The 22609-nt window shown below is 41.6% G+C and overlaps 1 protein-coding gene across 1 annotated transcript; it reads right to left on the bottom strand.

The window, feature by feature from the left end:
• Positions 1 to 212: 212 nt before the first annotated feature.
• Positions 213 to 21390, bottom strand: UNC45B (unc-45 myosin chaperone B). The gene is made up of 20 exons (XM_090025736.1): positions 21251 to 21390; positions 19389 to 19550; positions 17583 to 17619; positions 16780 to 16955; positions 16316 to 16405; positions 15754 to 15921; positions 14126 to 14294; positions 13633 to 13803; positions 12788 to 12959; positions 11369 to 11669; positions 10487 to 10581; positions 9798 to 9939; positions 8064 to 8204; positions 7646 to 7773; positions 6294 to 6360; positions 5887 to 6000; positions 5668 to 5783; positions 3867 to 3984; positions 2530 to 2685; positions 213 to 972 (listed from the first exon to the last, which is right to left on the bottom strand). The coding sequence occupies exons 2-20, from the start codon at positions 19548 to 19550 to the stop codon at positions 706 to 708; spliced, it is 2790 nt and encodes a 929-aa protein (XP_089881862.1). The 5' UTR covers positions 21251 to 21390; the 3' UTR covers positions 213 to 705.
• Positions 21391 to 22609: the final 1219 nt, after the last annotated feature.

Here is a 22609-nt window from a genome sequence, read left to right as displayed (position 1 = left end):
TCTCTGCATGTGCACCTGTCTCTGCACATACTGAAGGGTTCTCTGAGATTTATCTAAATGTTAATCAGTGACTCATATTATTGGATGAATAATACAGTACTACCTAGGTTCTGATGTGAAAAAGTGCAAGCTCTGTCTTTGCTTCTTTTCCCCTCAGTAAATTTTGAGTAACAAAAGTCTCTTATTAAATCAAAGGGAGACTGCAAGGAATCCACAGAGCAAAGACTGTTTATTCCAAACCCACCCAGTGCTCTCACACACTAAATGCCTGCGTTCCAGTTAAAAAAAAGAAACAATCATTTTTAAATAAGAAATCTGAACTAGTTTCTGAACATCTGATGTGAGGAAATAAAACCTTGTGCTTTTTCTTCCACTGCTATGAACTGCTGAAATAAAGAATTTTCATTTTTGAAAGAAGTCCACTCATTCTCTTTATCTTTTTTGAGACTTCCTGAAACAGCAGCTGTTCAATGTGATTCTCATATTGCTTCTTTCAGTGGAAATTTGCTGAATCCCGGCACTCAAGGTATTTGCAGTATCTAGGTATCATTAAATTTTATCTTCTTTCAGGGCAAAACACACAAAGCCAGTGGTCAGCAAAGCCTTGGCCATGGGACTGAGTGTCCTTATGCAGATCTGGAAGACTTTCAGAACTCCTGGTGGCCTCCCTTTCCTTGCCCTGTTTCTCAATAGACAATGGTGTCCTCATGCCTGTGACAGCGGTTTGATCAGCCCATAGTCCATGCACTTCACAAGGCACTCACGAGCTGCATCAATAGCATGCTGTATTTTGGGGTCATCTTTTTGTTTGCCAATGACAGTCAGGATCTCCAGGAGCTCACTTTCTACCAGCTTTTTGGCGAGTTCTTTGTCAGCGCTGATTAGGTTGTACGCAACAACCAGCCCACGGTGCTGAATGTCCACATTGTCATGCAAGCAGAGCCTCTGCAAGATTTCCAGCCACTGAGTTGTCTGAACGGAAGGAAAAAAAACCCGAGAATGACCAACTGGAGATTTTCTGTATTATGGGAAAAATCTTAGTGAAGAGCACAAGGTTGGCCTGCCACAGGTCCTTTTCAGTGGGGAGAAAGTGGTGATTTAGGACAGGAACAATTGATGCTAGCCCATGAAAACGTCTCTCTGTTCCCATGAAAGCTCATTCCCCATCAAGCTGTTATACTATATGGTGTCTTCTGACTGTAGAATAACAAATTCCTTTCCACAGTTTTGTTGGAAAAGACCTGGCACAGTCATCACAAATGTGGGGCCTTTAACTGATTCTGGAGCTATGTGACCTGAGGCAGCAGGATAGGGTTACCAGACTGCTTAAACAGCTAGCATAACCAGACAGCAGGGGATGACATTTACATTTTAAAGCAGAACCTGTAAGGGGTGAGAGACTGGAATACATGAGAAGAGGCAGAGGCAGACAAGATTCTTTGGGTAAATGTGGTATCTTTTATTAGACCGATTAATAGTTGGAAAACTCTTCTTTGCAAGCTTTTAGGCGCAAACACCCTTCTTTAGGCATAGGAAGAGAGCCTGGAGAAGGGTGTTTGGGCCTAAAAGCTTGCAAAGAACAATTTTATTACACCAACTAAATAGTTGGAAAAAGATATCACATTTACACAAAGAACCTTGTTTGCCTATGTCTTTAGACCAACACGGCTACAACCAATACCCCTGAAAAGAGATAGAGACACTGAACACATTAGTCGTGTGGGGTATGCAGTACAGGACGGACTGGACATGAGAAGCATGTTATGATCAAGGCATTCAAGGGGGAGCAGGTGGTGCAAATTCACCTATAAAAACTTGGGCGAAGATGAAGCCTGTGGGATGTCCTCCTTATCATCTAAGATGACCTGCAGATCCCCCTGGAAACTTTGAGCCATTCTGCCCTCAGGATTACTAAGATCTATGAAAACCTTTCTGTTGTGTCTCTTTGGCTTATTATGTTTCATTTGAAATTAGGATAAGTTGTGTGTGCTGTCACTGTGTCTTACTGGACTGTGTCTTAGCTTGGGCAGAATTTTTCTGTTGTCTTTGTTACATACTTGAAATTGCAAATTGCTGTATTCAATAAACACTTTCTTTAGAGAACGGACTATTCTTGTTCAAGCATGTATGAATTCAGTGTCATTACTTAAAGTCTAATATTAAAATCTGATAGCAGTTTGCTTCTGAATCACTGATAGCTAAAACTGAAAAATGGAGCTATTAGGCCCATGGAAACAGAGGCTGAGCAAACAGCCTTCATCAACCAGTCTTGCTTTAGTTCTCTGCCCAAGATAATGTCTTTTAATGTCTTTTCATTCTTCCTGATTTTTCAAGCAAGCACTTCTGTACTGTTCTGCCAGTCACTTGAATCCTGACTTTGGCTATCATCAGTGATTCAAAAGCAAAACTGTTACCAAACTTAATATTAGGTAGTGGCACTGAATTCATGAATATTTGAATAAATCCAGGTTGCCATGGTGTTGTGTGCTCACACCATTCAGTCTTTGGGAATCAGATTTCACTCCTTACCACTTGAGTCATTTTATAGCAGAGTTTCTTCTGTGCTGCTGTCAGCATGGCCAGAGCTCCTGCAGCTGCTTTCTGGACCGTCTCATCATCCTCACTACACAGTAACACGATCAGCTTGAGTCTGTCATTTCCATCAGCCACAAATCGCTCTTGAACCTGAACAAGAGGGAGTAAAAAGATGGGTATGAATGGCAAAGCTGATGGGATTTATACTGAAATAATAGCTTCACAAGCCTTCAAATTAAATAGCTGAATTAGAAATAGCATTCAGACAAGTTACAGGAATTGCCATACTAGATCAAACTTATGAACCAGGTGTTTTGGTATATTGAATGAAACCGTGGTCAACGCTAGAAGCTTCAAAGACAAGTAAAATAAAACCCAATAGGGAGAGGATGTGGATAAGCTACATCCAATCAGAGTCTCCCAATAGTTTCAGCTTGGTTTAAACCACAAAAGATAGCATTTACATTCTTTTCAAAACATATGACCTGAAGAAGAATGTCCTGCATTCGAAAGCTTGTCTGACACTATCCCAACTATGCAATTGCTTCAAGAAAAGATATCACCCTAAGGAATCCTTGCCTCAGAATATTTTAAGGCACTGAACTGACTGGGTTAAACCTATTGCAACTAAGTTGCATGACTGCTGCCCTTCATTTAAGATCACTGCAACACAGCATTCAGGGCCTTTATGCAATCAGGCATTTGAAAACACAGCTCTGCCCCCCAAAACCAAACCAAACCAAACAAACCCAAAAAGGAACAAGTGTGAGGTGGTTTTGCTCGTCATTGGTTTGTGCATCAGAAGCAGCAGAAAAAACAGAGAAGCTGAAAGAGAAAGCACCACAGAAGCACCAAATACAGCAACAGAAACATTATGAGTGTGACCCTGAAAAAAAAAAAAGTTAAGAGCTGGGCTGAAAGAGGCTTGGAGCCATGAGCACAAAAACCTCTCCTATTTGATTCCTCCTATATTAAGGAGAACAGGACTCAAATGTCTGATACTTTTTGTAAGTACAAAATTGCCTTCCTAAAGAAAATAACTTACAGACCCCAAACTGTAGCTAACTGCCAAAGGATAACATCTAGATTTTCATTGCATCTACTGCCTTAGAATATTCAAAGTTCTTAGCCTTAGTATTGTGATTGATTTCCACAGTCTGAACAGACTGAACTTTTAAATGGAACATCTCCAGTTAAAGATTTAGTGAGTCCCGCTTGTTTTGGTGTTATACAGTAGAAAGATGGGGGTCCCCCAGCTACATTTCTGTGACATTTGAAAGTTAATATAACTGGATGTCTACTTGATGGAGTGTGACAGATAGAACAAGTACCTCTTTGTTGACAACTAGGTTACACATGCATTCTGTAGCTGCCTGTCGGAGTTGGTCATGGTTCTCAAACATATAGTTTTCAATCTCTGGTAGGGCTCTCTCTTTGATTATCTTCTGCCTGAATTGAGGGAAGCAAAGAAAAACATGAGCAAAGAAGGTGCAGCATACTTGACATAAAGCAGAAAGTAGGAAGCAGAAGTAGGGAAAGCCCTTTAAAATAGAAAACACCAGCACTATGTAAACCATGAGACCATTCAATCCTTCCCACCTACTACTAATTTAAGAGTAGACAATGAGGTTACAGGTTCCTTCTTGATACATGACAACCACTAATTAACATGAGGATCCTTTTTCAGGCCCATCATAAAGGAAGATTCAATTTAATTATATTTTTATATGCTCATATTTGGGACAACATCTTCTGTTGAATAAAGCTATTCATCATTTTCTCTGCATATCTAGTTAATGGCCCATCTTCAACATTGTAACCATAACCACAAGAAAGGTCTCCACCACAATACCATGCTGGTAGGGGGCGGGGTTCAAAACCCATTTAGCAGAATGGAAGTAGTATTGCAGCTGTGTATTAGAGAAGTTTCTGCAAATCTGTAAGAGCTGACCAAGCTACTATGAATACAATTCAAAGATAGCCCCCTGTAATTCTTTTTCTTAATAGAAACAAATCAGTAGGGCGAATAATGTATTGATCAGACACCAATTGTCACCCTCTTCAGGATCATATATATATTGAATTTTTGTTCCTGAAAAATTTTAATGTTTTGCTAATTAATCATAAAAGTAGAGAGAAGCTTACCACATTGATCTGCACTGACAGAAATGTGACCTGCAGAAACTTCAGTATTTTCCAAGACTTTCTGCCTTTCCAACTCGAAGTCAGGATTCCCCAATTCAGCTCAAGGAGGCAGTCTATCCTGATCAGACACCCTACACACTGACTCCAGGCAGACACAATTTTTCATTACCCTGCCTTAGTTTTTCAAGTGTAACCAGTGGGCCCCTGACTGCCATGGTTTGTCTCCAAAGTTATTAGTCATCTTCTACTTCCCCTACTCTTTAAGAAATAGTAGCTTAGATTTTTCACACTCACTACCTCAAAGTAAATTCAAGTAAAAAAAGTCTGGTGTAACATAGTAACAAGCCCTCCAGTTCTGACATTAGCCAGTAACCTTTAAAGGATTAAAAAGTCTGACCACTGGGAAGTACAGAATGTAAGACTGTCATGTCTCTTTTTAAAGATGTTCCATAGAGACTGGAGAGTTCATGAGATTAAACTGAAAGGGAATACTACTAAGGTAGAGAATAACCCGGGTATATTACCATAACAGAATAACGGAAGTATAGGTAAGGCATTAAAAGAAGGCCAATGTGTCAGTTACTGGTATAATTATACTAGCGGATGACCCTATGCCGTGAGATGAAACTGGTTAGAACCTCTGACTGTATTTGAAAGCTTGTCTAAATTGGACCCAACCATGCAGTTGGTCCCATAAAAGATCTCACCCACAACAGTTCTTGCCTCTTGCATAGACCTGGTGAAAAAAATTCATCCGAATTTGAAGCTAAAATAATGGGAGAATTAGTTCAATTAACTTTTTTTTAAATGAAAAAAATATTAACTCACCAGTAGCTTACAAGCATGTGGTTCAAAGGGAGCTGTCTGTATTTACATAGTCTGAAAGGGGATCTAACTTTAATTTCATTTTCCTAAAACCTGCTAGTCTGATTAAGTGGTCATGAGGGGGAGGGATGCGCAGTCATAAAAGATTTTTTTTAAACTCACCTGAGTTTGTCACTTCTTCCTGAGAAGTTTGTGAGACCTAACAAAGCCTCATAATTCTGGAGACCATCTCTCTCTGTGTTGAGCAAACTAACCAGTGGCCGTACCACCTCATACACCTTTGAGTAGGAAGGAATATATTGTTATTCTTTGGCTTTCAGGTCCTTGTCAGTCTCCATTGTCTTACTCAAAGGAGTTACAAGGAAAACTGCATTTACTTACCCTCTCCCCTGGGAATGCAATATCAGGATTGGAGATGGCAGCCATTTTTGCCAGAGCATGAGAAGCCTTTACTTTACCAACATCTGTGCCTTCTATAGCCAGAGGTATCAGGGCCTAATTATATACAGCAAAGAATTTATACTCATGGAAATATTAAACTCTCAACAAGACAGTATTATTTTAAAAAACCCTTTAAAAAAAAATCCAGTTTTGTTTACTGGACAATTAGACAAAAAAAATGAGGATATTGGATATCATGGTCTTTGTCTTATCAAGCATTCCCCCACAACAAATATGCAGCCCACTTCCTAACAATATAGATCCAACAATACTTTACTGAAGGGGGCAGTCATCATACTGTCAGTTTAGTTCCCACTGGCCCACTTAAAAAACAATAAGACAATCACCTTTCCACCACCTTGAGCTACTATAGTGCCACGGTCCTTAGGATCCTCACACAAGGCAAGAAACACCCTGCAAGAAACAAAATATAGCCCTATTTAGTGATAACGGACCTGTTAAAACACTGTTCCCCCTCCCTGCTCCACACACCACTCTTCTATTTCTAGCTATCACAGCAAGAGCAGCTCATGCAGCAATTACAGTGCTATAAATACACTTTATTACACTGCTATCAGGAAGGGCTGAAAGTACTCAGCGTAATTAGTCTAGGGAAGAGAAGACTGAGGAGGGGTTTTGATAATAGTTTTCAAATACCTAAAGGGTGGTTTTAAAGAGAAGGATGATAGACTATTCTTTATGGCCACAAGGGAGAGGACAAGGAACAATGGTCTTAAATTGCAACAAGGGAAGTTTAGGTTGTTTATGAGGAAGAATTTTCTCTATGAGGATAGTTAGGTGTTGGAACAGGATACTCAAAGAGGTTGTGGAATTTCCAAGCTCCATACTTTTAAGAGCATACTAGATAAATACTTGACTGAGATGGTTTGGATAGGGATGATGCTGCCTTGAGCAGAGGGTTGGACTAGACGCCCCACTTCTCCATGTTTTTTGGATAAATTAGAGAAGGAGCTGAAGAGGGGTCCTGCAGCCCTGTTCCTTCATTGTGTTGTTAACATTAACATGTCAAACTGTAGCCTAGCTCTCACCAACAGCTCATAAGTGAGAATTTTGCACTAACTTCAGAGACATATAGATTTCTGGAGAGCTTTTGTTAAAAAATACTTCCCATTGTCTTTTAATTTTTAATGGACTGAACTCAGGGGTGAGAACCAAGCAACCAGCCTGTTCTGTATACATGAATACATAGCACAATACCCCAGGAGATTTAGAATGGCTTCTTTGTAAGAAAAACAACTTTTATCTAGGAGCCCAGCTGTGGGTGATTATTAGCTGGCAGTCAAAAGTCCAAGGGGAGAAGGAGCAAACAACTTAAGTTTAGGAAGGAGGAGTTTGTGGCCAGGGAGCAGACCAAAACCCAGCAGAGTTTGCCCCTAGGGAAGGACCAGAGTTGAAGGACTGTCTCCTGGTGCCTGTAGAAAAGCTAGTGTTGCTTTACATGCTTGTTTCTTTAGACAGAGAAGTATTGTTTTGTGATATGAGAACTAGATGAGAAGCCCCCAAGGGAGCCAAACCACACCACAAGGCTGCAGACTCCCAAGCCTGTTGATGGACCATTGTTTGGTCTGAAGGACTCCTAAGGAGGTAAAGCATGCCTGCATGGCAGCAGGAATCTCAAGCTGCTTACCTAGACATGTTGATTCTGTCAGTCAAGGAGAGTTAATTGAGATGAGTTTACCTGGCAAGCAGCTCCTTGGTCTGGTCTGTTAAAATGGCATTATCAGCTTTCACCATACAGGTCAGGGCAGAGACCACTCCAGCTTTAAGTAACCGTTTCACTCGCTTCACAACAAAATCCTTCTTGTCCTGATAGGGACATTGAAAAAGAACGACAATAGAATTTCTATAGGCAGCCACTGTCTCTCTTATTGCAATCCTACAAGTTGTACTGAGTAACAACACAACCCTGGGATGCAGAGCTAGGGATTAAAAAATGCTTGACTTGCAGGAGTTGGGCAACATTTGTGTTTTGATGCCACAGCTACAACAGTTGCCATAAAGTAGAAGGGGATGCTGCAATTCTCAAAAGAGCCATTGTTCAGACTAGATTCTGAATTCCTTTATCTGGCCAGGGATCCTGAAAACATTAAACCTACCTTGGGATGTTCCTCAGGTACATGCTGCTTAGAAAACTGGGCCAGCTGCACAAGCTCTGGGATGAGTTCCTTGACATCATAGCTGTTAGTACAGTTCACTAGAGTGGAAGCCACAGAGTACAAAATAGTCTTGTCACTTGTCTGTACAGGAAATGAACAACATTAGGATGCATTAAGAGGCTACGGAAACAGAGTAAACTGCTATTATAGCATTTTGCTGAAATCCCAGGAGCCCAGCCAGGAGCCTGGGTACATACCCAGGATATGGCTGGGTATGGCTCTAGAGTCAGCACACTCCCCCGTGGGCCAAGCAACTAGGCCAGGATGAAGCTCTCTTCCATGGCTCGGCCTTTGCCAGCCCCAGAGTGTACATACATACATCTGTCCACCTCCAGCCCATTCTTATAAATAAATAATAATAATAAAAAAATAAAACCCTTGTTAGACAGGTCTGTGCCCTGCAAGAAGAGGCCATAGGCAGCCACAAACATCCGGCTTTTGCCTGCCAGCATCATGCACTGCCCAGGAGATACAATACAAGCCTCCAGGGATGCTGGCTTCTTCGTGCTCAGGCCTCAACGGTCTCGGATGTCTCAAAACTAAAAAAGAACAAAAAACCCCCCATTTTGGCCTCCACAAGTTCCCCTTCCTCACACATACTCCGAGCGCTCTGATTGAAGCAAGGACCTAAATCTGGGTCTCGGCATGGCATGCCGAGGCCCCAACTTTCCGACCCGGAGCCTTGCCACTACTCTGTTTGGTTCTCGAGACCATGCCAGCTTCCATGTGTCATGGTGAAAAAATATATATATTCCTGGACCCGGGGGTCCAGCCAGCAGCCTGGGCACACACCCAGGCTTGAACTTGCAATTCAGTAGTCCTGGAGTCATTACACTCCCCTCTGAACCAAGCAACTAGGCCAAAATGATGCTCTTGCCCATGACTCTGCCTTCCCCAGCCCCACAATCACATACATACATTTGTCCACCTCCAGCCCGCTCTTATAAATAATAATAAATAAAATGAAACCCTTGTCAGATGGGCCTGTGCCCTGCAAGAAGAGGCCATAGGCAACCACAAACATTCCCCTTTTGCCTGCCAGCATCATGCACTGCCCAGGAGATACAACACAAGCCTCCAGGGCTGCTGGCTTCTTCATGGTTGGGCCTCAACAGTCTTGGGTGCCCCAAAATTAAAAAAGAACAACCCCCCCCCCATTTTGGCCCCCCACAAGTTCCCCTTCCTCACACACACTCTGAGTGCTCCGATTTAAGCGTTCTCAGGACTACTTTTCTCATACTTCTTCAAGAACTAAGAGGAAGAGACAGAGGACAGTGCGGAAGGATAGATTGGTTATGTGATGCAGTGACTGAACAGTTGTGGGTTAGATTGCTGGATTCTGTTCTGCATTTATGACTGTCTTGTGTATCTTTGGGTAAGTTACTTGATGTCTTTTTACTCTGGTATTACCATTTCAAGTATGGGCATATGCTTATTTATTTATTAAGCCTGAGTACCCCACCTGAAGAGAAACGTACTGTTCGCGTGGTAGGCAACCGTAGTGGTCTGATGGGGCATTAACGAGCTAAGTTATCTCCCGAATATGGCGGGAAGTGATCTTTCCCTCTTTGTCATCCTTAGTAGTGCCCCTCGTGAGTGTTACGTATCCAGAATTTACAAGGCTGGAGACATTAGACAAGGAGTCCTAAAGGGGCAGTGGAGAAGAGAAGGTACCTTGGCTAATTCAAACATGGCTTGCATGGCTGCTTCATCTTCTACAAAGTCATCTTTCACCTCTGCATCCAGGGTTAGGTATGCCAGACCTTCTACAGCCCATTTTCTGGTGCGAGTGTCAATGCTGGTGTTGCACAGCCACCTGAAAGAGACACAACTTCCATCAATTTTCCTAGGAGGGAAAGAGAAAAAACCTGAAGGAACACTGGGGTAGGTTATTTTTACCAGCATCTTCAGACATCATGAAGATGACTCAGGAAATGGCAGATTCCTGAAGGTGAAGATGCTGGCTTGAAACAGGAAGATCCCTTATGCATTTTATAAACAGCCACTTAGGTGATAGGGCCATCATCTTTAGTATGTGAGATGGTGAATGAACAAGAAACATTGTTTATTTCGATGCTCACAAATGTGAGACAAGATAGGTATACAGCAGCATGGCGCACAGAGGCAGCAGCATATGAGAGTCCTAGGCATAGATTCTTGAATAATGGTTTGGAAAGTGCTGAAGTGTTCTCTGAGATTTATCTATATGTTAATCAGAGACTCATATTATTGGATGACTAATCAGAGTCTAATTAGCATCCAGACTTGTACCAGAGATGGAATTTTAAAAATATTTTGTAAGGGACAGAAGGCAGCACAAAGTAATGGGTGAAGACTGCTGACAGAACATTAAAGGTACTCACTTTCGACACTGTTTTGCTAGTTTTTCAGTGGATCCCTCAGCAAATTGTCTCAGTCCATAGTCAGTGCCACCTGCTGAACCCAGCTTGCAAAGGCCCTGAGAAAGATGGAAAATTTATTATAGATAGAGATAGCATTATATTCTATAATATATAGCATCTTTAGTGCCAGACTGACGTTTAGCTTACATTTTAGAAAAATAACAGAGCACTAATAACTAGTAGGCCCAACAATAGCAGAATTCACCATAATCTGCCAATTTTTGGAGGTCTTGTCATGTGGCTTTCACATAAGTTATCCATATTCCATTATGGACGTGCCTGCTATATCTACCCCTTGTTCACTGAGAGAAGAAAGTTACCACTTCTTTAAATTTCCCCAGTATTAACCGTTTAAAAGCAGGGTACAAACTGATCCAGATTATCAGTGAAGAGAAAATCCCATAGGGTTCTAAAGCAGGTTTTCTGTTTTTCCTTTGATGTACCACATCCATTTATGGTCCATTGTATAAATGAAAAGAGACCTTTAAATGAAAGCTTTAGAAGAAACTTGATAAAACTGTTCAGCCTCATGTGGCAGTCACTGGCCAGCTCCTTTTTCATGTTGGGGGTTCCAAGGTGGCAAGCATTAAGTCTGAAGCTTGTGGCACTACACAACTTGTTCTCTGTTGCAATTTGCAAACCATCATGCTTGCCCACACTTCAAAGTTATAGTACTGCCAGCTGTCACTGCCAGTGGCCTGGATCAGGGGAAGATGGACCAATGCAACACTAGAATTTTTGTCCTGTAGGGTAGGTACAGCACAGGAAAGAGCTCTGCCAAGCCCAAGAATAGGTTGGTAAGAGCTGGCACACAGAAGAGCTGACTGAGGGTTGAAAACTCACCACCAGAGCTCGAATTTTGATCTTTTCATTCTTAGTTTTCTTGTAAATCTCTTTCAGGAGTGTTATTCCATTGGTGATGATGAAAGTAGCCCGACTCAGCTTGGTAGATGCATGAATGAGAGCTTCCACAGCTACCAGTTGGTCAATCTCTCTTTCAGAGCCACACAAGGCAACCATCATCTCCATGACACCCTTCATGCCCAGCAACTTGTTGCCCAGGTCAAAAGGGCCTTGCAATACTCCAGACACTATCGAGATGGCATGGAGGGTCTTATCCATGTCCTGAGGATCAATCTTGCTTCTACAGGGAACAACAGAAAGTCAGATCCCATTTTTTGAAAGAGGGTCTGAAGTGGAATTGTTATAGCTTCTGGTACTTTCCTCAGAGCATCTGCCTTGTGGCTGATGTTATCCATCTAATAGGGTAACTGCCAAACTGGAATTTACTCCAACACTTTTCATCACAGAAGTTCTGAATTCTTCCTCCTCATTTTTATTCTGAAGTAGTTCAAAGCACAGGTGCCAATTCCGTGGGTGCATCAGGGCTCAAGCACAACAAAAAAAAAAATAGTGGGTGCTCAGCACCCATGGAGCCACTTGCAGATGTTAAAAAAATCCAGCAACCGGACTTTACTGGAAGAAGCAGCATGTGACTTCAACCCAGCTCTGCAGCATCTGTAAAGATCAGGCACTTCAGCAGGGCTTTTTAGCACTTTTAGCTAAAGCTGATTCAATCAGCTATTAGATAAAAGCATCAAAAAGCCCTACTAAAATACCTGATCCGTACAGACACTGCAGAGCCCAGTAAAAGTTATGCATTGCTTCTTCTGGGCATGCACATGGTTAATCATGGGAACACACCAAATTAAAATTAAAGTGCTGGGTTGTTTTTTTTAACATCTGCAGGCACCCACCAACAAAAAAAATAAATGTCAGCACCTATTGTCTACAGTCTGAGCAAAGTCAGAGTGAGCTTCCTCAAAACCTCACTCACTTGTAGAGGGACTACCCTGGAGTACGGAGATGTAACTAACAGTTGTCTAAACCCCTAGCTTTTCCCTTCAGAGGAAAAAGAGCCCCTTATTTTTCTGCTGGATGGAGAAAATTGGCAAACCATTTTGCTTGAGTGATGCAAACACATGATCATTCAATACACCACTGAACTCTAAACTGGGATTCAAATCTACTTTTCTGGTTATTGATTCTAATGTTATAATAACTAGAGTCCACACAGAGCTTGCAGGGATCTTTGAACAGAGAAATAAAAGAAGACATTTTATTTTGTCACAATTCTTTCTGTCAACAATCCCTAAGAGATTTTATAACATTTGATGCTTTATTTCCTTCTTTGAGGTCTGTATTCTATATTTGTGTTTAACCACCCCGCAGAAATGCCATGCCACCCCAGCCAGGACTCACTTGATGTACTCTTCACAGATCTCTCGGAAATGATCTCGCTCAGAATCACACCGCAGATCATCATACAGTTTATTTAGGAGGATGGAAGCTGTCATCTGGGTGTTTTCAGTTAAGGGTAGGCAGCCAGGCATATCAGGAATCTGGCCTACCACTTTCAATATCTTTTTTAATCCTGGATGCACATAAAATAAAGTCTTTTAGAGTGGAGGGGCCCATACCAAAAATTAAAGTAGTGTTCATTGAATGTTTTCCTGCACTCAAATAGACAGCCTGAAAAGTTTCCTGTATTTAGTTAGTTCACAGCCAGATTTTGTAAACTGTTGGACAAACATCAATTAATGTATTATGTATACAAGCAAGCACTATACAATATAAGCAAAGATGATGCATGAAAGTAAAGGTTTGCAGAACTGAGCCTTTAAAAAGTGGTCATGAAATGAAGACCCCCCCCCAAATTTTTTTTAACAGAACTTGATTACCAGTTGGATTAGTTTATAATAAATAAGTATAAAACTTGATAACACGAATGACATAGGAGCTTTGCAAATGAGGAAAAGAGATGGCAAAAACATTAGAGACTGCAAAAAACCTTCCAAATATAATTCAAGTACTTTTAACCATGACTCAGTTTCTAGCAGTCAAAATCTAGCAGTAGTAATCCATCCAGCAGTAAAAACCTCTAGCTCTGTGAGATTAAATTCAACCTCTGATGTTTGCACTATACAATCAGATCAGAATATATTTCTAGACCCAGATCATTTTAAATTCACTTAGTTGAGAATGGCTTGAGAGATTTGGGCCCAAGCAGTCTAAGTGTGAGAAAGGGATGTTGAGGCTGTACTTACCATTGTCAATGACAAAGAGAGCTCTGCTATTATCATGGATTCTCAGATCTTTTCGTGGTATATTCTTGTTGAGCAGGTTCAAAGCCCGGTCCCGCCCTTGCCCAGACACCTTCTTACCGATCAGCATGTCAAGCAAGTGCATTGTGATTATCTTCAAATCCTTCTTGGTATCTACATAAGACAAGACAGCATCAGATAGGCTAGAGGAAGGGCCTTTTGAAACCTGGTGGACTTATTGAATATTGTTAAAAAGTGTTAATGTTATAAAAATCAGGCTGTATCCCAACCATCAATCCCATGCAAGAAGATGGTGTTATACCAGTAATTATATGTACTAGTTATAATTCTTGCCAATCTGAAACCTGAACACCTGGCCCAAGAGCATGAATAACCACTCAGAGGCACAGGATCTACTATTTTGTCCAGGGAAAGCTGCTGATGATCTGTTCATATTGTATCCATCAAAAACCCAAAATGACAACTTGGTGGTTACCCAACACCAAAGCTTCCTCTTTCCCATGTTGCTCTTCCTTTCCCTCTCCTGATAAGGAGTCAGTAATGGCCTGCAGGAGATTGCAAACAGCCAAAGAGATTTCTTCATTGTCCACGGACATCCACATGCAAATACTGTCAATACCAAGCTGGTGAAGGATTGCTGTGGCCTGCTCCAAAAAAGCAAAAACATTGTTGTAGTTCCTAATTTTTCATATAAACCAGTTTTTCTTTGGTTTTCAATTACATTTCAGCAATGAAGTATCCTTATGGAAAGAATTTAAATGTACTGCATCTACCTATGGCAGTTGCAGGGAGTCGTTTTCATTTTTTCTGTTTCCCATTTATGTTTGTAGAAAGATAGAAACACTAAGATACGGAGGCAGGAGGCAACTTCAGAGAGAGCAGGTTCTAGCCAAGACATTGCCTGTAAGATAGGATTTCTTCATCCATACTTTATGAATTACAGGTTTATAGGGAGAGTCCTATAATAGGACCCTAAATCAGCAAGGTATTGTTTAAAGACGGAATGTTTTACTGTCCATAAATAAATCCAGCTGCTAAGTGAAACACGTGAAATTATGCCTAGTGACATGTACCATTGCTATAAACGCTGACCTGCATCTACACCACGTGAAATCCATAACAAAAGTGACAGTTGTCTTTGTTATTGTCCCAAATCACTATTCTAAATGGCAACACATGGTTCTTTGAATGGTTCTCTAACTTTTTTGTCAAGTCAGTCTGCTCATGCATAATGATAATTATGGGAGAATAGAGGTCCTTACCATGCCATTTTTTTGGTCTTTTTATTGGATCACCTTTATTTGTGTTTACAGTGTATACTGATATTTGCCCTGTGTACAGATATGCACACCTACATCCATTTCCAGTTCTTTCAACTTCTTTGCTTTTTCCATCCTCCCCCAATAAGGATCTTATTGTTTATCTTGGACAAACACTTGGTTGGGATGGTTTAATCAGGGATGATCCTGTCTTGAGTAGGGGGCTGGACTAGATGACTGTGTGAGGTTCCTTCCAGCCTCACTTTCCTATGATCATTAAATGGTGGAATGTGATGATGTCTATGGATCAACATAGGACAGAAAGAGAGAGGTTCTGCTCATGCACCTTTTGAGGGCCACTTCACACTTGTGCATGTATTAACATGAAAGCTGACTGAGGGCTTTCATACCACCTGGCATGAAGTCAAAGAACCTTGGCTTAATTTGTCCTTAATCACTTCCCCTTACAGGATAGTGTCTGAACATATACTTAATTTCACAAGTACTTCTCTTAAACCAACCACAAGATAGAGGAGCTCTTCCATATCTATGACACTGAAGCTCACAGACAGAGTCAAAGGTTCAGCACTTAAAGTTGCACCTTCTAGAGGTAGCCTCCACTAATCATAGTACTTTCACTGGATTTTGTTTCAGTAACCAACAGTCCCCTGAGAAGCCAAATCACAGTAGTTGAAATTGGCCTCTGTTTTCCCCACAAATTTGAATAGATACGTAAGTAAGAATTGTCATTCTGGGACTAGCCAGTGGCAAGTGCTTTTGGAAACTTGTACTCCACTGGTTGCAGTGAGAGGTTAATACAAGGTCCCCAAACAACTCTGCTTACCCGTGCCTTGTGTCCTGAGCACATGCCTGAAAGAGTCCTTACAGCTGCTAGGATCAACTCAACATTTTTGGTTTCTATCAGCTTCATTAGCAGGTTCACCCCATTATTCTGGAATATCCTCTCAGCTCCAGCTTCCTCCCGCCCCAGAACAATAAGATTGTTTGCTGCCTGGGTAAAAGGAGGTGAGAGAAATCAAGGGATCAGTTACAGGATAAGGTTGGTAGCCAGAAGTATTTCAGATCAGGTAAGACAGATGCTTGGCTGGGACGGTTTAGAGAGGGATGATCCCTCTTTGAGCAGGAGGCTGAACTAGATGATGTTCTGAGGACCTTTCCAGCACTGCTTTTCTAGGATTCTGTCATTTGAGAGGTTTGTTAATGTTCCAGCAGTGCTGTGTGGTTGACACAATGAAGGCTTTCTGATCTCTGTTGCCTCATTGAACCCAAATCCTCCTTTTCCCCTTCTATTCCTGCATGTTTCTCTTGAACCCCATGAATGGTTGGGAAGGGAAAGAAAGACATAAGTGCTTGGGTGTGAGCTTGACACCTGTTGTTCTCCTCACCTTTTCTCGCTTCTCTTTATCAGTGTTCTCATCCAACAAGATTTCAAACATCTTCTGCACTCTGGCATCCATGGAGAACTGAATGTGCAACTGCACAAGGATAAAAATATTGTGTCTTAAACATGCAACGCTCTAGGGAATGCTCCCCTTTCTGTTTTGGCTGACCACAGACTGCTGCCAGCCATTCTAAGTTGCTAGTTAAGTTGACTTCAACTACCCGAAGTAGTGATAAATGTAGAATTTCTAGATGATAGACAGAGCCTGAGCTGCTAAGATGTTCTCATATGGAGAACAAACTTTTGAACACACAGTACATTATTTTCCAACCTGTCAAGTGACTGATATTTTCTTTCAGTGGACATGTATGTGGCCGTCTAGGAGAGACTATCTTCAGATTCAGTCATCTTGAAGCCAAGGCCTACATGCACAGTCCAGCCATTCAGTGCTGTGGCAAAAACACCTACCTTCTCCTGGATGTTGGCTCCCAAACGCCTCAAGGTTTCCTGGAAATTTTTGTTGTGGGGCTCAATGGTGGCACACCGTTGAACATCCTTAAAAGCTTGGTCTAGCTTACCCAGCTTCTCCAGTGCCTGGCTGCGCCTGTACAAGGCTTTGATATCTGAGGCATTGATGTCAATTGCTAAGAAAATGATTGATTAGAAGAAGAATCACATTTCACTTCTCAGGAGTGCCCAAACAAAAGATTCATTAAAAGTACAAATAAAAGCTCATATCAAGGCTCAATTCTCTTCCCTAAACTTCATTCCCATATAATTGCCTTTACCTGGGTCAGCTGCCCAAAAAACCCTCTTTGAAAATGTGGAACACTGTTCATAAAGAAGAGCTACTTCAGTGCCCTGGGTATGGACAAATAGTCTATTCCTGCTTCCTCTTCCTCATCAAACCCCACTGTGTGCATAAACAGTGACATGCATTTCCCCTTAAGACTGAGAGAATGAATGAATTGGAAACATGCAATAGAGATGCCAAGGCAAAAAAGTTATATATCTGATTTACTGAATTACATAAGGCATCCCACTATGCAAGTACAATATACAGCAGCTAGGAACACTGTACTCCTTCCTCTTTTGGGTGTTTCTTTCCAAGGACATGCAAACTAACTACTTCCAACAAAAAATAAACCAAGTATATGTGATCTGATTAACTTGAAACAAAGGCAGAGACCTGGAAACAGACTGGAAAAGGCACCAAATAGATCAAATGAGCCTCTCAGATCCCCAAATATTAGGGCCATTGGCTTACATACCTCTAGAAGCATCTGATGCTGCTTGGGCATAGCTCTCCTGTTAATACAGAAGGGGAGAGAGGTTCATTAGTTATCAGGCTGGGCACTAGTACACATTCATACTAATTTGTGTTGTGATTTTGTATAAATTAATCTCTCTGCAGCCATTTCTCCAGTGTAGAATGTGGCTGCTAGTAAACACTTCTGTAAGGCAGTTTTGACCTTTCTATCAAGTTTGATAGATTTGGAGATACTTTTCTTCACAAAGCATAACAAGATGGACTGTCACATAGATATGACACAATTGCTGCCGATGAAACCATCATGTATTTAGATAGACGTCTAGCATGAGATATGCATGTGGATATGCATGAAGACAATATTTATCTAGAATCGGTCGCATTTCTCCTGGTGCAACGGAAGTGAAGATTAGGAACACATAGCTGAATTCTAGAAAAAATGTGACTAGCCAGTCTAGTGTGAGGGAAGACTCCTTTGCTGTCTGTGTTAACTTAATTGCAGCTATTCGGAAAACCAAATTCATATCCTGCAGCTAACCAGTTTTATATAAAAGAATCAGAAAGGAATTGTGGCTTGAACATTCTAGTTCCTCTATCAAAAATCCAGGGTTCCTGCTTTTAAGTTAAAGGAAATTTATCACAAATAGCAAACAGCACATGGGCCCAAGTCTTTGGTGTCTGGACCTAGAAGGTAAAACCTGCACAGGTTGTACTAATGCCTTATGTCATGGAGATGTGATAGTGAAATCTCTGGTATTACTCTGCTTTATCTGTGCACTACACTGCCATTGCTGAGATACTGTTTATATGTGAACTGTTGCTCATCTGTTTCATAGTGCTTCCTGGCAAGACTGCAGCTTGTCCACTATTGCACATGGACATGGCTCTGGGCAGAATGGTAATCACTGAACGCTACCCTATTCATGTGACACAGGCTTTAAGAAGATGGACATCCTGCATAAAAGAAATACAGTGTCTATTTCAGCAAGAACCTATTTAATGCCTAGGATGACTCAGCACAAAGGAAAAGCAACGTTGAGGTCACTCCCTTCCAGGCCATGCCTCAGCTCCATTCTTTTCTAACTATTGGTAAATCCTTAATACTTCCCCAACTTTTAGCGTCCCATACCAAGCACTGGCTTGCTCTCATATGTATGTCTAAAGAAACTTAGCTTGGAAAGCAGTGCTTATACTGAAAGAAAAAAAGTGCACTTTTTTCTATCCTAGCTAGTTCCTAAAACATTGCTTTGACATAGCTCTACTAATTAGTAGTGAGCTCTGACCTTAGAATGTCTCCCTGCTCACAATTTGGCACAGTGGGGAGGTGTCAGCTTTGGGAAAAAGTGCCAGATATTTTGGAATTGTAGAGTTTGAGCATCATTATCTTCTGTTTTCAAGAGCAGGCACTTAAGTCACACAATCCTCAAATCCTTCTCCCTATTGGTGGTTGGAATCCTTTGTCTCCCCCCAGGGTTTGAATTACACTTTGACACTTGCAAAAAAAATTGGCTAGGGTTGGGGCTGTGTGCATGGGTCCCCCCACCAGTACTGCGGGGCTGGGGCCAGTGGAGTGCTTAGAAAGGTGTGGGGCGAGCCAGAGGTTGTGCACGGTGGTGCACGGGATCTGAGCTATTGTCATGGGGGAGGGGGTGAAGGGGTGCTGACCAGCCCATGGGGGGTGGTTCTTGTCTTTTATGGGGGGACTCTCATCTCTTATGGCAGCAGGACTCAGCCCCCCTGAGGCTCCCCTGTAATTCAAATCCTGTTTTCCTCTATATACAGACCTAATTCAAAGTTAACATCTCACCTTTTTCAGGAAGCAGGCTGCCCTGTTCCTGTACAATACAGCCTGGAGTGATTTGTCCTTGGTGAGTTTTATGGCTTTGGTGTAGCATTTAATGGCATTCTCATAGTCAGCAGCTTGAAAATATGTATTGCCTTCCTCCTTCAATTGACCTGGATCATCCATCTGGAAAAAGAAATCAAAGTTTAGCCTGATCAGAAGTCCTACTGGATATACCAATTGTATTAATGTTTGTTTGGTGTTATTTTTAAGATTAAGTCATCTCCTGTGCTGCTGGAGTGGTAATACATTAGCTAGACATCACCTCAGGGTAAAAGGCTGTGCTTGGGTAGAGGATCTTTTCCCAACACTTCTCTGATATTTTTTGACTGCCCTATAAATGGGAGTTTAGTATTATGAAAGTTAAACATAATGATGTAACTGAGATGGAAGGTCTTTTTGCCCATCCATTCAGTGTTCTTCCCTTGTTGACATCTAATAGTAGCACCCTATAACCCAATGCCAAGGACTGGGTTGGTCTACAACCACCCTTAACTGGTGATTTCTCCAACAATGTGCATACCATCTACGTTATACCAGCCATTTCAGATTATAACTCAAATGCCTGGGTCCACCTTACCAGGGCCTGATGGAACTGAGAGCTTGTATTACCATCAGTGTGGCAAAATCACCACACCGTTTTACTGGCCTTGTTGATGCTCTCTGCTAAAATGCATCTGACCTCAATACTAAAATGCATCTGAATCAACCCTAGATGAACCATATGATAGGGTTAAGTACAGAGAGATGGATGCTATGCTCATATTAACTTGAGCTACAAGACTAATGCAAAAGCCTATGAAAGAAAGACTTTAAAGCAGAATAAAAACAAGAGGATATTCAAAATAATGTCATAGTCTGAGTTCCCCTGAGAAGAAGGGAACATGTGGTTTCAGCAGCCTGAGTGAGCAGATTATACACAGGTAGACAAAGTTCTTTTAGACCAACATGACTGAAACCTATACAAACTATACACAGGCACTGGAATTTATGCTCACTTGCATCAAGAAACTGGGAAAATGAATGATGTGATTAATCTCAAAGAGTCAAAATGAAAGTCATCAGGACAGCAGACTAGTCTGTAATATTTGACTTCTGAAATGCAACCTAAATGAAACATGGATGAAATTTAAATTAATTCTGAAAAACAGAGCCTTTTGGGAATGGGAGACTCAAAAAAGAGAAATTTGGGCATCTAAAAGTCTTATAGTTTGACAATGCCTTTAAAAAAGATTTCGCAAACAATTTAGGTCTAATCATTATCTCTAAGTGAAAACATCCTCTTAAAAATACCAGTAAAACAAGCAAGAAAAAAAAGACGATGAAAAGTTTTCAGATTAAGGATTCACTTCACGTGTGTAATATCCTCAAGACAGCAAATCCATAGCAAGCCATTTTCACCCTCAGAGCTTGTGTAGAATTATGAAGACGATTAAAGCATTTAGCTTGGCCAAAATACTTAGCCTCCCACCAAAATTACTCCTCTTCCCCAATACAATCTGGCAATTTAAAAACTAAGTCAGCAGACCTTACATTCTTTTAGTCAATCAGTCTTTGGCATTAATATTTTGGCATTAAAATCAGCGCAATGCACTCAAGAGTAAGTATCTGCATCATACGGCAAGACCAGACCCTATCTTGCTTTTCCCTTCCTAACCATATTTGGGTAATACTGGCTGAGCTGGGACCTGTCAGTGTCACCTGTCACTGTGGGATCAGCTCCCCGCCCCCACTGCAGAAGTGTAATTCAAATAAAATCAACCATTTTCTTAATGAAATGCCCAAATTGCCTACTTCTGCTGTGTACCCAGCCTTGCCCTACATACCTGGCATAGATCTCCAATGCTGAGAAGGTCACCAGCTGGGTTCACAGTCTCCCCTCTGCTAAGCCAGTCCCAATTGCTCCCAACTCTTGTACTATGCTGCTCTCTGGCACTTTTTATATCTCAATGAAGTGGTTGTGAGCCAAGGACGACAGGATAGTGAACCAGTGCACAGGGTAGGGTCTGATTTCAAGAGAAAAGACCCTTTTTAAAAGAAGATACTTATGAAGCTTCCTCTTACCAGAGAACCAAAATTCATTTCAAACACCTGCAGTCATAGAAAAGAGCTGAAATATGGGATATTTAAACAAAAAAAGAGCAGAGGCAGGATGATTCACCCCCCTGCTTCAATGCACAGGCCCCCTTCTTTTTCTATTTAAGGAAGCACAAGACATCTGAGCCTTAGGAACAAATGGTTTGATTCCTATGTTGGAACAAGAGACCTGACAGCAGCGGAAACAGCCAGACTCTCCCAGCACCTTCCAGAACTCACTTTAGAAAGAAATGCCATTCACATGTCCAGTGCTTCCTTCTCTTTGCAGTTTTGCATCACACCTAAAATGGTAGGAGCCCAGAAACATCTGTGTGCACATCTAGCTTTGTAGATTCTCTAGATATAGAACTGCACTCACTTTAGGTTCTCTATTACAAAGGTTCCCAATCACCAGGCTGCAGCCTGGTACTGGGCTGTGAAGGGTTGGCTGCTGGGCTGTGGTACAAGCCCCCTGCTCGGACTCACCTGTCCTCCCGGGCAAGCTGCTTCCGCTGCCGATAGTCACATGTGGGGTTAAAGCTGGGTGGCGGGGCAGCCCCAGACAGCTGGCTCCGTGTGCCCAGTCCCACTCCCGTCCCGGTCTGCAGTGCCAAAAAGGTCGGGAACCACTGCTCTATTACATACAAACTGTCTGGGAGCCCTAGCAGGGTGTTATGCTTTCAGTCACTTGTCCCATTCAGGCGGGTCACAAAACTGTGGTGGCACGGTACGTGGGACAATAGGCTGTGTGAGGCTTTCCTATATAAATGGAATGTTTGCAACACTAGTATAATGTTTTATATATGCTGAAGACTTAAACTCTCCTAGAAACAGGGCTACAGTAGCCATTTTAAAATTTAGAATGAAAAAGACACACCAAACAGAAAAATGTCTATGTATCCAAGACTATGATAACATACCTAACAGGGATTCCCTCATCAGAAGCACTATAGGCAGCCTGCTCAGAGGAGGGGGAGTAGAGCAGTGATTTGAAAGATAAAAGGTATAGGCATATGATAGGTATGAGGGTAAAACATTTTGGGTAAAACAGAAACAAAGGATTTTGGTTGTTCAATGAGAAATCTAACCAAAAACTCAGAACTGTCAAA

This window comes from Crocodylus siamensis, chromosome 13 (genome assembly GCF_052110815.1).
Source record: "Crocodylus siamensis isolate JL-2025a chromosome 13, ASM5211081v1, whole genome shotgun sequence".
NCBI classification, from domain to species: Eukaryota; Metazoa; Chordata; order Crocodylia; family Crocodylidae; genus Crocodylus; species Crocodylus siamensis.
Note: the sequence above shows the minus strand (reverse complement) of the source record. Positions and strands in the feature narration are given on the sequence as shown.

Coding starts and splice junctions, on each gene's coding strand:
- UNC45B (XM_090025736.1), bottom strand. CDS start 19,550: ATGGATGATCCAGGTCAATTGAAGGAGGAAGGCAATACATATTTTCAA. Junction 13,804..14,125: donor AGAGGAAGCTTTGGTGTTGG/GTAACCACCAAG, acceptor TGTCTTATGTAG/ATACCAAGAAGGATTTGAAG. Junction 7,774..8,063: donor TACCTGAGGAACATCCCAAG/GTAGGTTTAATG, acceptor TGTCCCTATCAG/GACAAGAAGGATTTTGTTGT.